At 44.6% G+C, this 16,803-nt stretch overlaps 2 protein-coding genes across 4 annotated transcripts in view; both read right to left on the bottom strand.

Moving 5' to 3' along the window:
• Positions 1-4,480, bottom strand: part of PARVG (parvin gamma) — a 95,657-nt gene extending 91,177 nt beyond the window's left edge. For both annotated transcript variants that reach the window (XM_068278185.1, XM_068278187.1), the window contains exon 1: positions 462-4,480. In XM_068278185.1, the coding sequence (XP_068134286.1) occupies positions 462-531 (70 nt within the window). In that variant the 5' untranslated portion in view covers positions 532-4,480. The remainder of the gene's footprint in view (positions 1-461) is intronic.
• Positions 4,481-4,579: 99 nt separating this feature from the next.
• Positions 4,580-16,803, bottom strand: part of PARVB (parvin beta) — a 73,613-nt gene continuing 61,389 nt past the window's right edge. For both annotated transcript variants that reach the window (XM_068278183.1, XM_068278184.1), the window contains exons 8-13: positions 16,305-16,324; positions 14,848-14,909; positions 14,542-14,610; positions 11,701-11,802; positions 9,997-10,069; positions 4,580-4,909 (exon numbers count right to left, since the gene is read on the bottom strand). In XM_068278183.1, coding sequence (XP_068134284.1) covers positions 4,833-4,909; positions 9,997-10,069; positions 11,701-11,802; positions 14,542-14,610; positions 14,848-14,909; positions 16,305-16,324 — 403 coding nt within the window. In that variant the 3' untranslated portion in view covers positions 4,580-4,832. The remainder of the gene's footprint in view (positions 4,910-9,996; positions 10,070-11,700; positions 11,803-14,541; positions 14,611-14,847; positions 14,910-16,304; positions 16,325-16,803) is intronic.

The raw sequence follows: 16,803 nt of genomic DNA, 5'->3' as shown, positions 1-16,803 counted from the left end.
CCCCCCTAGCCGCCTGAGCCCAGCGTAGCCGGAACAAAAAGTTCCGGCCAGCGCTAAGGGCTGGATCGGAGGCGGCTGACGTCAGGACGTCGGCTGACGTCGATGACGTCACTCCGCTCGTCGCTATGGCGACGATATAAGCGAAACAAGGAAGGCCGCTCATTGCGGCCTTCCTTGTTTATTCTGGGCGCCGGAGGCGATCGGAAGATCGCCTCCGGAGCGCCCTCTAGTGGGCTTTCATGCAGCCAACTTTCAGTTGGCTGCATGAAATAGTTTTTTTTTTATTTAAAAAAAACCCTCCCGCAGCCACCCTGGCGATTTAATCAGAACGCCAGGGTGGTTAACAGCTGGAGGGCCAAGTTTGCCCATGCCTGGTCTATACACAATCAGAGGTTACTTTCACTGAAAGCAGAGAGGTATACCCTGCTGTGAATGATATGCAAATTCCTTCTCTTGCTAACCTGTCAGGAGGATGTTCTGCGGTGTCAGGAGAAAGTCCCTCCCCTTTGAACTACGGATTGGTCCTTTCATTTGATGGATTACCCCAGCAACCAATAGGGAAGCACCTTTCTCACTTTATTGTACTACATCTCCAGGGCTCTCTGAACTGATAATTCAGCGTTCTCCCCGCAGTGATCATCCAGTTATGGGTTTTTTTCTTCAGTTTCCATTACCGGAATGCGTTTCGAGCTGCCGTAGGGCTTATTAGCGGCGGCGCAGGGACACATCTGTGAATGATCGCGCGCCGAGCGTATTGTGCAGATCTAAGTCTAAAATCTGCTTTGAAAAAACAGAAAAGGGAGTTTCAAATATCTTGGCTGACATTTAACATCATTTCATTAAATTGGAACGTACATCGCTGCCATTCCGCAGCAGATGTGACCGTGCGGTGAGATGAGATCTGCTGCCGCCGCACTGCCTTGTGGGTAATTCAGTTACAGCCCACCGAGAAAAGGTCACTTTATTTTTGGACAGCGCGGAAAATTTATTAACGTGGACCTGAACTCAGAACTTCCTCTCTGCTCTGAAAGATAAGTAACAGCATAATAACCTTTACAGAAAAAACATCTTTGTTACAGCTGATACAAATCCAGCAATAAATATGCAGTGTGTCTACTTCATGCTTTCATGAAAGCAGACATAGGGTTGACATCCTGTGTTTACAAATTAGCTGCTCTGCCGTGACAGTCAGCTAAGGGATCAAATTACACTTGTGATTAGTCACTCACTGATTAGGGCGAATTATACAGGCTAAACTCTCTTGCACAGGACAGAAGGAAAACCGAGAAATGCACCCTGGATGTATTTAGAGTTCAGGTCCAATGTAAATCTCATAAAGGGGAACTGAAGTGAGAGTGATATGGTGGCTGCCATATTTATCTCCTTTTAAAACAATACCAGTTGCCCGGCTGTCCTGCTGATCTATTTGGCTGCAGTAGTGTCTGAATCACACCAGAAACAAGCATGCAGCTAATCTTGTCAGATCTGACGATGTCAGAAAAACCTGATCTGCTGCATGCTTGTTCAGGGGCTATGGCTAAAAGTGTTAGAGGCAGAGGATCAGCAGAAAAGCCAGGCAACTGGTATTACTTAAAAGTAAATAAATATGGCAGCCTTCACATCTCTCTCACTTCAGTTGCCCTTTAAGTTTATATTTCTCTCGCTTCACCCTTTAGGAGAAACCCCCCCAACTCTCTCTCCTGATAATCACAAGTGGGACAATAAAAATAGGCAGAGCACACCTGATTGGCTGAATCACAAAGCTACATCCAATTTGCATTATACTTTCATGCAAGTCAGAGTCATTAGTATCTTGCTGACCATCTCCAGTAGCTACCAGCAGCGTCTATCTACCAGTCACTAACAGCACCGCCTGCCAAACGCCAACACGACATTAGCGATGATCAATGAGATGCAAATATATGCAGCTTAAAAATGTAAACCTGGGTGGGACTTGATTGGTCCATTTTCAAGCTGCATATATTTCCATACAAATTTACATAAATCTGCATGAACTCAGAAATATTTGCATCTCATTGATCCTCGCTGCAATTCGTTTGTATTGAGCAGGAAGTGCACTGGGGCTGAACGGTGGCAGACATCCAGCAGATTAATGGTTAAAACAGCCATCACCACTTTACAAAGGGTTAACCATCTGTGTGGATCAGCCGTCGAGGTGCCCACTAACGATGCAATCTTGATTGTACAATCTATGCAGTAGAAGGGTAAATGGAGTGAATAACCGGTGACTGGATATTTTAGCTAGTCCCTCCTATTGCATAGAAGTAGTAAGATCGAGATATCTTTGGTGGGTGGCTAAATGTGGCCATTAACGGTACAATATTTTCCTCAGATGTGATCATTCAATCAGATTTGCAGGATCGTATGTAATCAGAAGAAAATTATCAGTTTTTCCCATAATTGGATCAATTAGGGCACTTTGTCCCTTTCAGATACGATTATAAAAATCCAACATTCTATGTATAATTCAATTGTAAGAATCTGATCGAACGATCGCATTTGAGGAAAATATTGATCCATTGGTGGGTTCATAAACAGTACAATTTTCAACGAAGAACCGCCAGGGCAATCATGCAATCAAATTGCTAGAGAAAAAAAAAACCTCAATGTCCCAAAGCGACTAAACCATTCAAACAGTGAACTTTCAACAAGTTGATTAGAAAACTTTTTTTTATAATCGATTGTGATGGACAGGAAGTGCAGAGCGGTTCGTTGGCGGTGAAATAATTGATGTGTTACGACTTTTTAGTTCCCATCTCATTTATTTGGTCGCTTGAATGATTCTTTGCTGAAAAGGTTACTGTTAGTGGGCACCTTAGCAATCAGAGATAACCTGCCCCCCCCCCCCAAAAAAAAAGACCTCCATAAGTGTGAGGGGGTGACAACGGCAGTTATCCTATCTCTCTTACCTGAAGGAGGCATGCGCCATCGTCCATAGTAACCATTCAAGTTTCCGAGAAGCTACACAGTATCTGGCCGCCATGGCAACAGCAAGACTTTAACTCAAGTCTCATTTCAGGACATAAAATGACGCATGTGGTTGCCCTGGTGACTAGTGTATACAAAACCATCTAATGAAATATCACAGGGAATCGGACTGGATACGCGAAGGCCAATAACGTATAGTTTACACAAAACGATCAGAAAACCAGTCAGACAGTCTGCCCATTTGAAGGAGGGGGAAAGAATTAAAAAAAATTTTTCTAGAAAACCGATCATTCTGTCAAATAAACCTTTCATTGTATCGTGTGTGGTAACCTTATGGTCTCCTTTCTCATGAATAGCCTATTCAATATATATACATGGGTAACAACATACAGGTGTGTGCAAAAAGCACCACAAAATAGGAGGAGGAGACTGGAAAGGGGAGGCTCCTCCCTAACCACTTAGCCACACCTCCTCTAAACAACTGGTTGCCATTAACCATGTAACTATGTCCTCTGTTTTATTCAATGCAAACAATCTGTGGGTAGACAACTCACTGCAAATAATTTTGTTTTGTTTTGTTTTGTTTTTTGAACATCTAATACAAGATTCGGCCCCAGCCCAGCCACGGCAGAGCAAGTTTTTGGTTTTGATTTTCTGATTGCCAAAAGAGAAGCAATGGCACATATACAGAAAAGTTAAAGCTCATCACTGATCAAAAAAATAAAATCCTTCAGCAGGCAGTACTGCTGTATAGAAAGTAAAGTATACATGTGCTAGAGTGTGTAATCCAACAGCAAACAAGAGTTAAAAGCAGTTCTCCCCAGTTTCCTGCCCATCTCATCTGAAAGTCTGATGCAATTAACCCAGATCGCCAGTTCACATTTCTGGTCCCTGAAGCAGCTGTAAGGTGTGTGAAGATGCAAATGAAGCTTCGCCCTATAGGCCAGCATCGGCCTCTAGCACACGCCCCCCTGCTATCAGCCTATAAGGTCCTGCTTCATCTGTACTTTCACACCCCCCACAGATCCTTCAAGTGACAAAAGTGTGAGCCGGCAGCACGAGTCGCTCATTTCAGGGCTTGTTTCCACTGTTGCGACGCGATTTCGGCCGCATTCCGACGCTTGTAAAAACGCATGCGGATGCGTTTCCACATGCGTTTTTACCCGCGATTTCGCCTGCGATTTCGCATGGCAGGGTGCCATGCGAAATTAACCATGACACTGCCAGGGCTAAATAAAATTGAAAAAGGTGCGAAATCGCACGCGAAATCGCGGGTAAAAACGCATGTAACAAACGCATGCGTTTTTACTATTAAATACATTAGCGGCGATTCGCACTGATTCCCGACGCAGGCGAAATCGTTGGCTCTTTTGTGCGTTTTTTTCACGCTGAAAAAAACGCACCTCAACAACGCTACAGTGGAAACAGGCCCATCCACTTGTATTACATGTGCGGATCTGCATGCGTTGGACGCATGCAGATTCGCGATAGTGGAAACGAGCCCTCAGACTCGCAAATCAGATCAGTAGAAAATCCCAGGACAAAATCATCCATAACACTTTTGCTGCTGGATTAAAAATTCAACCACATGTACTTTTATATATAGACAAGATTACTGCCTGCTGTAGTATTTTTCTTTCACAGCAGTAACAAGTTTTTTAGTTTTTGTAGCGTGACATTATAGGGACAAGTTTTTGGAAAAACTAAGATGATGTTGAGTGGTTTCTCTCTGCCGAACAGCGTACAGAGGTCCGCGCAGCTAAGAAAAATGTCATTTGTACAAAAAGGTGTGTGCCCGTCGGCGGGAGAAGAATGGGAAGTCTCGGGGTCTTTGGTGAGTGGCTGTAAGGCACAAGGAGGGGTGGTCGGTAAATTGGCCAGACTCATTCTACGTTCTTGTACTTCGTAAACAGGTTGTACAAAACTCGCAGAGTAGACTTCAAGTCCAGGTTCACGATATCTGCAGAGAGAAGAGGAGGAGAACAGTGATTAGTTCAGTCCCAAAGAACACAAACATAATGAGTGACTGGAGCAAGTACAGGTAGTCCCCGACTTACAAACGCCCGACTTACGAATGACCTGCCGATACGAATGGCATGGATTTTGTGTTTCCATGAGAACAAGTAAAAAAAAAATAATTACAAATTGGACTTGTAGTTTTTGAGAAACTCTATTGCAAAAAATTCAAAGAAAAAATGGCTTTTAAACATATAAAGCAGGTACAGAGGGCAGACGGACACTGGAGGCACAGAGGAGGTAACGGGGACAGAGATGGCACAGTGTTCCGATTTAAAAACAGATTCAGGTTAAGAACGAACCTACAGTCCCCTATCTCGTTCGTTAATCGGGGACTACCTGTATATACACAGACGGTTATTGGATGCCAGGATGACATTATAAACTAAGTGTCAGGGGGCAGACAGAGGGCCATACAAGCTGCCAGCTGGACAACTGTTAGATTGCGCATAATAGCGTGCTTCAAGCAAAAATAGATTCCGAAAGAAAAAAATAAAAATCTTACTTTTTATTTTTGTCAATAAAGGCGACTAAAAATAAAATAAAACATTCTACGGTAAATTCACATTTCCCACTATCCCTTCATTTGAATGCTTATTTTCTGGAGAGAAACCCCCTGGATCGTAGGATCGCCTGTACTGCAGGCCAGTTTTATCAACAGGATCAGAACCACGATTGCTATTGTTGCTACCCAGAGTCTTGAGTTTTTTTTTTGCACCACAATTTCCCCATGTTTCTGACACACCCACTATACTGGGCTCCTGATGGCTTTACAGTTCTTTTATTTCATTTCTAGATGGTACATCTTGACCTCCAGGACCCCCACATTAAAGCAACAACAAAAAAAACCAAAAAAAACTTATGATATAATGAATTGTATGTGTAGTACAGATAACTATATAGCTTTTTTTTTATAACATTGCCTCATTCTGATATATTTGCAGTTTACACACCACACACTGTATTTTAAACTATGAAGCAGAGCAGAGCAAATGACCCTTTGAACTCCCCTGCAGTAAAACCTTATCTGAAGCTGCCTTTCACTGTTTCTTTGATGTATAAGGGCTCTTTCACACAACAGGCCTTTTTCGGCGTTTTACCGCCACGGCCATAGTTTGCGTTTTCCATGGTAAAATGAAAGTCCATAGACTTTCATTTTACCTTTCACACTTAACGCCGCGTTTTTGAGCGGTGCGTTTTGAAGCTCCCCGGCGCTTTTTCAGGGCCGACCGCGGCGTTTCGCGTTTCAATGATAGTCAATGGAAAGTGCAAACTACAGTTTTTTTAAAAATGTTACACCGCTGAAAAACAAATCCCCAGAATTAAAAGTTTTCAGAGCTGTAAAACGCTTTGAAAACGCTATGGAAAAGCTATGTATTGGCGTTGAAAAGCATAAAAACTACTTCAAAAAGCACCAAAACACTGACAGCAAAAGGCAGCGTTTTAGCCTTTTCTACTGCAGCCTCTAGTGTGAAAGGGCCCTGAGTGCTTCAGAAAACAGGACTGTCTTCTACCCAAGTTGGGTCAGAGAGCTCAGAGAAGCTCTTTTGCATAGATAACTAAAGTTTCAGGTTTGCTTTAGAACAGAACAGCCCCCTTTAATGTGCGGTAGTGAACCGCGTTGACTGACGGGAACAATCCCATTTGATGTCACAGGAGAAATTAACCTCAGGGGCGTCCATCCATCAGCAAAGCCCTGACATATTCCACATTATGCAGCCTTCAGCAGCAATACATCTACCTGAAGAGAAATATCAATATCCCCAGCCTGCTGGACCTGTAACTGGAATCTATAATAGGCCGGAGCGGAGGGCGGCTTCGGAAAAGCAGAATACGTCGTACCCGTGGGAGGGCGCCGGGGATTGGGGTCGTACCACTACCTAAATCTACAGGGATGCCGGCAGAACGCAAGATCTATAAATAGAAGGAATTTCATTCATAGAAATGACATAAGGAGCCGCTAAACTAATCAATAATCTCGCCTCTTTACAGTAAGCGACCTTCACCTCCCCGAATGAGATTTTTAAAACTTTCAATTGACAGGCAGTGGATTGCTTAAAGCGCAGTAACCATGACGATGGCTGGGAGGCGATCAGACGCGGCAGCGGCGGTAAATGTAATGTTTGCGTCCCTCCAGGGCAATGAAATAGACTTGTCGGGCTCGATTGTGGAGCGCAGAGTCCATTATCACATTGATTTATAATTCCCCATACCTCAAGGCAATCTGAGCGGCCGGCAGAAAGACCCCAATTTAACGTGTAATTTTATTCCGTGGTGCGTGGGAACCGCAGGGAGACGACGCTGACAAGTGCCAAGCAAATAGAAACTAGAAAATAATTCACACAGACAAAAACACAAACTGTTCTTCTAAGCCGTCTGATGAGATTTCTGATCGTTTCCCCCAGAGAATGCATGGGACAATCCGATTGGCTGCTTTGGGGCACAAGGCCTGTCTTGCCTACAGTTGCTTATTGTGTGAGGGAACCTAATCCGAGTAAAATTATTTAAAATAAACACATGACGTAGCTGCAAATGAATATTACATACTTATCGCACTGTCCGTTCCTCTCAGAAGCTCACCATGTCTGAAGAACTGAAATGTATCTGTTGCTGTCAGTTATATATCAGTTGCTGTCAGTTATAACTGAAAGGACAACTGATGAGCAGGGTAATGTCCATGTTTCCCTATGGCTCATGTGGGTGATATTACAGTTTAAAGGATACCCGAGGTGACGTGTGACATGATGAGATAGACATGGGTATGTACAGTGCCTAGCACACAAACAACTATGATGTGTTCCTTTTTTTCCCTTTCTCTGCCTGAAAGAGTTAAATATCAGGTATGTAAGTGGCTGACTCAGCCCTGACTCAGACAGGAAGTGACTACAGGTGTGACCCTCACTGAAAAGAAATTCCAATTGTAAGGCTTCTTTCACAGTGGGACGTTACAGCAGCCTGTAACGCAGCCCAACTCATAGTAATGAATAATCAATGAGCTGTTCACAGTGTAACGCTACACGTCGAAAGAAAGTGCAGCATGCTGTGCGTTATAGCGGTTTTAGCCGCGTTAGACTGCTTTCACATGCGCAGTGATTATCCACATGGCCAATTCATATGCACTGCACTGCTGACGTAACAGTTTTCTTCCTGGAGCGGCCGCTTTGTGCGCCGATTGGCTGGCGGAACCACGTGGTCTCCACAGTCTTTTGAGCCGCATAACCCGGCTCAAACTGACGTCCAACTTAAACACCACCAGACGTTGCGTTAGGGGCACGTTATGCGACCTTAACGTCCCCTAAAACGCAACGTCTTGGTGAGAAAGAGCCCTAAAACGCTTTCCTAGCAGAAAATGGCTTCTGAGAGCAGGAAAGTGATAAAAAGGGTCAACAGTCCATACATTTTAGCTCTGGCATACTTCCATGAATGTGTCATTGAGCATAAACAATAAAACAGTTAAAACTTGAAAAGTAGATTTAAACAAAATAAAACTGTGGAATATCCTATATCCTATATTTTAGGAGAAGGAAGATCGATACAATCATTTATTTCATTAGTTTATTTTCGCCTGGGGTGTCCTTTAACAGTGTGCTGACCAAGAAGCGGTTATGGGGTAATGGCCATTTACCAAAATGGAGGACAGAGAATTCCATTGATCACAGTGCACTAACAGGACACGGGAGAGAGATTGAAGAGTTGACTACACGGGAGGCAAGTATGACCTGTGTATGTTGACTTGATTTTGACTTTATTTGCAGTTCAAGTTTGCTTTAAAGAGGAACTGTAGTGAGAATAACAGAATGAATAAATTGCTTATTTTTTTTTTACAATATTCATTTATAGATTTAGTCAGTGTTCGCCCATTGTAAAATCTTTCCTTTTCCCAATTTACATTCTGAAATGTATTCCAGGTGGTGATATCTTTAGTCCTGCCAGGTGTTCTGTATGCAATGTTCCTAACAGATCTATGCACAGAGGGGAGATACTGCTTGCTTGGCAGTTGGAAAAAGCAGTTATTTCCCACAACGCAGCGAGGTTCACAGACAGGAAACTGTCAGGACCAAGGTAATGACATCACACCCCGGGAGGGGTTTCTCCACAATAACATCCACACATAGGTCTCTGAGGATCCAATAGAAAAAAGGTAAAGATTTCTCATGGGAAAGGGGGTATCAGCTACTGATAAAGGGATAAAGTTCAACTGGCGGTTAAAGTTCCTTGTTAACCTTCCTGGTGGTAAGCCCGAGCTGAGCTCGGGCTATGCCGCGCAGGAAGATATCTCAGCCCCTGGTGGGGTGATTTGGGCCATTTAAAGTGCTGTACGCGCAGCTAGCACTTTGCTAGCCGCGCGTACAGCTTGATCGCCGCCGCTCTGCGGTGATCGCCCACACGCAGCGGCAGAAGAGGGCCCCTCCCCGCCAGAGCCCTGCGCTGCCCGGACCAATGAGTTCCGGGCAGCGCTATGGGCTGGATTGGAGGCGTCTGACGTCAGGACGTCGGCTGACGTCCATGACGTCATTCCGATCGTCGCCATGGCGACAGGAGAAACCAAACAGTGGAGCGTGTTATATACGCGTTCCCCTGTTTGCTATTGATGCCGGCGACGATCGCACTAGAGGGACACATGCGCCCTCTAGTGGTGTTTCATGTAGCTACCACTCAGGTAGCTTTACATGAAACAAAAAAAACAAAAAATTAAAAAAAAAGGATTTTTGCCTATTTGGCAAAAAAAAATTAACCGCCAGGAGGGTTAAAGGACACCTGAAGTGAGAGGGATATGGAGGCTGCCATATTTATTTCCTTTTGAACAATATCAGTTCATACCTTCCAACATTGTGAGATAAGTATAAGGGACACTTTAAGAGATGCCCTGTCTCACCTCTAACCACGCCCCCACCACACCCCTCGCCAAGCATATGGCATATGCAGATAATCCTTCAAAGAATGGCTTTGAGAATTTGCCTGTTTGAATCTGGGTTTAGCTTGGATGCAGATGAAACATTATTACAGGAACAGATCCATAAATATACTCACCTTCCGGCCTGGCTTTCGGTTTCTTCAGACCGCCGTCCTCCATCAGCTCAAACGCAAAGGAAATATTGTGAACCTGCAGAAACAACACAAGACATTAATAAAAGGCTGATCTCAACCTGCATAAATAAGTATGTATAGTAAGTGGAATGCACACCCAGATACGAGTGATAATCTTACACCCACCATCTGCCTGGCTTCATTTTACTAGCCTGTAGGCTTTTCTGTCAAGTGTTTAAAAGGTTTAACCTTCTGGTCTGGTCAAGCGCGTCCATGGTAACAGGAAGGGTGTGCCCCATCACAGGAAGTGTTTGTCGGTCACAGGAAGGGGGCGTGCCCATTCACAGGAAGGGCATGTCTGCATATAAATTCTAATGCCTAGTACACACCATACAATTTTCGGTAACATTTTCTGTTAGATTTACCTGCCAGATACTGTAGATCATTTCCAACATGTTGGAAATTATCTAACCATCTATCTGCCTAGCAATTAAGCATTGTTCTACTCAGCAGGAGATACCCAGAAGACAATGCACCAGAGATAATGACCAGTCTCTACCAGTACTTTACAGAAAATCTAACAGAAAACTAAAGGGGCCCATACACCTAACGATTTTCCCACCGATATACGGCCGTTTCGATCACAGTGATCGAATCGGCTGTGAAATCGCCGCGCACACCGCTGAAAGAACGATCGATTTCCGTCCGAAATCTATCGTTCCCGTCGACCCATCCGTGCGGAAGATTTTTCTCGATCGCCGGCGGGTCGGGAGTGCGTCGATAGCGGCGTCCGAATGCCCGACGACCAACGCAATACAGCGGGTATACATTACCTGTCCCGGCCGGCGCGAGTCCCCTGGTCCCTGCTATCTTCTTTCCGCGCTGAGTTCCGGACCAGCTGCAGCTACACAGAACTTCCTGTCCCGGCAGGAAGTTTAAACAGTAGAGCGCCCTCTACTGTTTAAACTTCCCCCGGACAGGAAGTTCAGTAGCTGCAGGAACGGTCTGGAGCCCGGAGCGGAGAAGAAGACAGCGGGACCAGGGGACTCGCGCCGGCCGGAACAGGTAACGTATGCAGGGGGGGGTCAGCTCCACAGATTGTGATCGGTTTCAGGCTGAAATCGATTCACAATCTGTTTGCAGTAAAGGTGGCCATACGATCCCTCTCTGATCAGATTCGATCTGAGAGGGATCTATCTGTTGGTCGAATCTGACGGCAAATCGACCAGTGTATGGCCACCTTAACAGGAAATTGTATGGTGTGTACTAGGCATAAGAGCTTATTATGCTCTGTTACACTGTACAAACTTGCTGCTCAATGGCTGGAATACACGGGTCGCCTGGCGGCTCGATTAGCCGCTGGATCGACCCCAGCCGCGTCCCCGCGGATCGATTACCGCTCGGCCCGAGCGGGCGGGGGTCGAGCGGCATGATCAGGCCAGCTGAATATTATCAGCTGGCCGGATCAGCTGGTCGATACACGGTACAGAAACGTTCCGTGTATCCCCAGCATTACACCCCATTCTGCTATTCACAGAAATTAGACGATGGGATTTTTTTAAGGAATCCACTATTGTTTTTCCCAAGACAGTCTCCCGCGCGTGTCATCTCTATAACAATAAACACGCCTGCCTGGGCCGAGCGTACATGCTCAGGTGTTCAATGCCGATCCCCTAGCGGATCCCAGATCTCTCCCAGAGACTTTACCTTCTGCTCAAATCCCTCCGGCGTCAGGTAAAAGTTGTGCAGAGGTACAAAATAGTTCTCCAGAAGTCCCATCAGGAGGACCAGGTAGACGCCATCTGCAAACTGTGGTGCACAAGGCATAAAATACAATTAAAAGGATGCCAAACTAATGTGCGTCTATAGAGGTTCAATATTTTACAAGCCTAGTTTAAAGTGGATCCGAGATAAACTTTTACTCATTGCATAATTGTGCCCCTTTAAAGGGCATTCCTCAAGCCAAATACATTTTTTGGTTTGTTACAATACCCTAATCCCCTATAAACTAAACAAGCCTCACCCACAGCTCCTCCAGTGCCTAGGCATTTAGAATCATGTAGCAAGGGCTTATGGGAGCTCAGTCTGGGCAGGAGGAGGAGGAGGTGTTGTTACTAGCCAGAGATTTCAGAGGCAGAGGGGAGGAGGGAGAAGGAGAGGGGAGTGACGTTTTCACAGGCTGAGGAGTGGAGATGCAGAGCAGCTTGCCTATGTGTAATGATCACAAGCAGAACATGGCTGCTCTCATATCACAGGAAGAAATAATCATATTCTGTTGAAGTTGTTTGCAGCTAGATTTGCTGTTTAAACTATCTAAACCAGTGTTTCTCAAACCTGTCCTCATGACTCCCCAACAGTGCATGTTTTGCAGGCAACCTCATCTATGCACACCACTTAGTTGAGACACTAATTACCCCACCTGTGCATAGGTGAGGTTGCCTGCAAAACATGCACCGTTGGGGAGTCACAAGGACAGGTTTGCGAAACACTGGTTTAAACTTTAGATACAATATATAGACAAGTTACTTGTTAGTTTTTCATCTCGGATCCGCTTTAAGAAAAAGTAAATCTATATATTGTTTTGGACACAGACACTATAGTACTTATTCAATTCATTTTGTCTCCTAAGATTACTCCAAGGTAGGGGTTGGGCAGTTGGCCATTGGAGGGGGGTGGTGAGGGTTACGCATTGAGGTGTGAGGTTAGGGTAACGCATCGGTAGAGCGAAGGGGGTGGTTAGGGATCGGTGGAGGAAAGGAGCAGTTAGGGTTAGGCATCAGTGGAGGGAGGGGGATAGGCATCAGTGGGGGAGAGGGACGGCTAGGCATTGGTGGGGGGTAGTTGGGGATCAGTGGAGGCGGGGGAGTGGCTAGAGTTAGGCATTGGTGGGGGAGAGGGGCAGTTAGGGTTAGGCATTGGTAGAAGGAGGGGAGTGGTTAGTTATCAGTGGAGGAGGGGGGTGGTTAGGGTTAGGCATTGGTGGGGAGAAGGGAGGTTAGGCATCAATGGGGGAGGCGGGTTGGGTAGGCCTTAGCATTGGTGGGGAAAGGAGTGGTTAGGATTAAGCATCTGTGGGGGAGGGGGTGGTTAGGGTTAGGCATCAGCGGGGGAGGGGAGTAAGGGTCAGGCATCAGTGGGAGAGGGGGGTTAGGGTTAGGCATCTGTGGGGGAGAGGGGCAGTTAAGCATCGGTGGGGGAGAGGGGCAGTTAAGCATCGGTGGGGGAGAGGGGCAGTTAAGCATCGGTGGGGGAGGGGGATGGTTAGTGTTAGGCATCAGTGGGGGAAGGAGTGGTTAGGATTAGGCATCTGTGGGGGAGGGGGTGGTTAGGGTTAGGTAGTGTAGTTAGGGTTAGGCATCAGTAGAGGAAGGGAAGTGGTTAAATATCAGTGGAGGAGGGGGGGGGGTTAGGGCTAGGCATCAGTGGGGGAGGGGGGTTAGGGTTAGGCATCGGTGGGGGAGGGGGGTTAGGGTTAGGCATCGGTGGGGGAGAGGGGCAGTTAAGCATCGGTGGGGGAGGGGGATGGTTAGTGTTAGGCATCAGTGGGGGAAGGAGTGGTTAGGCATCTGTGGGGGAGGGGGTAGTTAGGGTTAGGTATTAGGGGGTGTAGTTAGGGTTCAGCATTGATAGAGGGAAGGTTCTCTGTGAGAGTAGGATTAGGTTTAACTGTAGTAATATATTAGTACCATTAAAGAGACTGTAACAAGATTTTCAGCCTTATATCTTCTATCCTATAAGTTCCTATACCTGTTCTAATGTGGTCTGTGTTACTGCAGCCTTTTCTAGTTGCACAGTGGCTGTGTTATCTCTGTTATATGATCTAATCTAATCTCTCTTCTGTCGGCTCTGTCAGCTGAGGCTGGAATGTGTGGAATGTGCTGCACTGCTTGTCATTGGCAGAAGCTTTACACACCCTCTCCAAGCTCTGTATGAGTCAGAGACTGAGCTACTCTCAAGCCTATCACACTAGTTAGAAGCCATGTCTTTTGTTTGTAAACACTGCCTACAAATGGCAATTACAAGCCAGGATTGCAGCAGGGAGTGGCAGAAACAGCACAGAGGGGCACAGGAGAACATAATGAATAAAATGGTATGCTTTTTATTGTACGAATTTTAGAGTACAGATTCTCTTTAACTGATGTTTTACCATTGGAAGTAGCACTGCAAAATATATCTGTAAATTTACTGAAATTCTACTATGGCTATTTTCAAGAACCCAAATTTTTACTTTTCTTGCATGCACATGTTTATATGAACCGCCACAATGTTGGACATGGCAGTCTGGAGGGGGGAAAAAAAAAAACACAACTGACAAATGAGCTAAGAATCATTTTTTTCTAATCAGAATGCCCCTTTAAGATCGCAAAGTGCTTGCACGGGGGCAAACAGCAGAAGCTCCTCATATCGGTACCATAGTGGGATATCCATAATCCTATATTATTGTATTGCCGATCGGAGGCAGTTTGGCATTGATTGGCGCAGCTTCAGCCGACATATCCTCAGCCAATCAGGTCTATAGTTCTTTTAGCAGAGGAGCGATTTGCTTACCTGCGATTCCAGTTCCGTCACCTCCAGGTTCAGCTTGTTCAGATGTTTATTCACAAATGTAATCAGCGACTGTAGAAGAGAGACAACGCATGCATTCAGTACATGCCTTCGTTTCCTAATAACTCAGAGGGGAAGATTTACAGAGACCAGTGCAGAGAATTCTGGAGGGAAAAATGTGGGTGTGACCCCTAGTAACCAATTAGATTTCTCCTGGTAAAAGAAGCAAGCTGATTGGTTGCTCCTAGCAGCACTCTGGGCACATGGCTTGATAAATCAGCCTGGATAATTATGCAGTAAATTCTCTACCTTCTTCACGACGCTCAGTTTGTCGGGGGCGTGGTCAAACAGAGTGTCGAATGCGTCTCGCTCTGACGAAGGAGAAAGAGGGAGAAAAAAATTCGTCATCCACACAAATCGCTTCTGTTAAAATGTATTGCCAAGTACAAAATCATCTTACCATCTTTAAAGTGGACCTGAACTCTTGCACAGGACACAAAGAAAACAGACAAATGCACCATGTATTTAGAGAGTTTAGCCTGTCTAATTCCCTGTCATCTGTGACAAATCACAACAGTAATTTGATCCCTCAGCTGTGTCAGCTGGCTGCCTCAGCAGAGAAGCGTATTTGTAAACACAGGATGTTAACCCTACGCCCTCTTCCATGAAAGCAGGAAGTAGACACACTGCAGATGTATTGCAGGACTTGTATTAGCTGTAACAAAAATGTTTTTTCTTTAAAAGTTATTATGCTGTTGCTTATCTTTGAGCAGAGCGGAAGTTCTGAGTTCAGGTCCGCTTTAAACAGAAACATCAATAGCAGCCAGAAATAGGCAAAGTGGCGCAAATATAGTAGTATTCAGCTTGGAACTGAGCCAAACACACACTGCAGCTGCTGCATTTGTCGGAGTTCTGAGCTGCATGCAATTTGTTTGCAACATTAGAATATTTGTATTTCACTGATCATCTGTAATAATGACATCTATACCAAGAACAATATAAAGAATAATACTAGAAGTCATGATATCAAATAGGGATGGAGAAAGCAGAGAGGCACAGCTCATAGTCCAATGACAGAGAAGATGTCTTCTTATGTTATACTAATAGATAGCCTGCAGATTGTATTATATAAATCTATTCCTCTAATTAATTTATTGCAGTTAAAGTGGGATAAAAAAAAAAAACTCACGTAACATTCAATAAAAAAATGTGTTTTCCTACATTTTATTACCATATTTGCTTTTGTGCAAAAGTAATATTGTCCGTTTACAAAATTCCAAATTCCCAAAGTACAGTTTATCTGCTCTGAAAGCTGCCATTGCATTTTCTTGCATAGCTTCTGTTATACAGTATATTACAATCTAGCTAGTGATCACTTCCCAGCTCTCTCTGCTCCTCAGCTCAGTGCAGTTCTGTTTCAGCTGTATACTAACTGCTGCAACAGAGGAATGTAAACAAAAGAGAACGTTCTCATCTTTTCGGATGCGGCAAGAAGCAGCAGGGAGCTTTCCACTGAAGAACAAAGTACTGTATTTAACTTTTTTAATGCTGTTTTGGTACAAAATGTTTGTGGTGGTAGATTTTATGCTGTAAATAATCTTTTAGAATAAAGAGGAAATGCAGAGTTTCATATCACTTTATCCTTAGTAAGAAAAGCATATTCATAGGATAAACGAAATTGTCACTTTTTCCGGTAACATGGTCCTTTAAATAACTGTAAAAGCAGCATAATGGGTAATGATAAAAAGCAGCTTACTGATACTTACCAAATTTTCCCATCATCATCCTACAAAAAAAAAAAATATAATAATAATTAGGATGAGGGCGAATCAGTATTTCACAGTACATACAAAACAATGCATTCAAATATTAAACGCAGGGTTAGTATTTATCTTTTTCCTATGCAATATTTAGTGCTAAAACCTTAATAAGCCTTCCTCATTTGGACTGCCACCTAGTGGCGGGTCAAGTCTGGCCAAACAAGCAGAAGACACACTTGAGTTACTGCTGTGGTAAAACAATTCCCCCTAATACTACCAATATCGAATCCCATTTATGTTATCTTGTCATCACTACACAGTAGCTAATCAAGGATCTTCTGCTTACAAACATTTCCAGTCCAGCCAGCAGGGGGAGCTATAAGAAATGATGGCCGTTAGAAGTTATGGGAGCTCAGTCTGGGCAGGAGGAGGAGGTTACTAGCCAGAGATTTCAGAGGCAGAGGGGAGGAGGAGAGGGGAGTGAATTTGTCACATTACACACAGG

Source organism: Hyperolius riggenbachi, chromosome 3 (genome assembly GCF_040937935.1).
Source record: "Hyperolius riggenbachi isolate aHypRig1 chromosome 3, aHypRig1.pri, whole genome shotgun sequence".
NCBI lineage: Eukaryota > Metazoa > Chordata > Amphibia > Anura > Hyperoliidae > Hyperolius > Hyperolius riggenbachi.
Note: the sequence above shows the minus strand (reverse complement) of the source record. Positions and strands in the feature narration are given on the sequence as shown.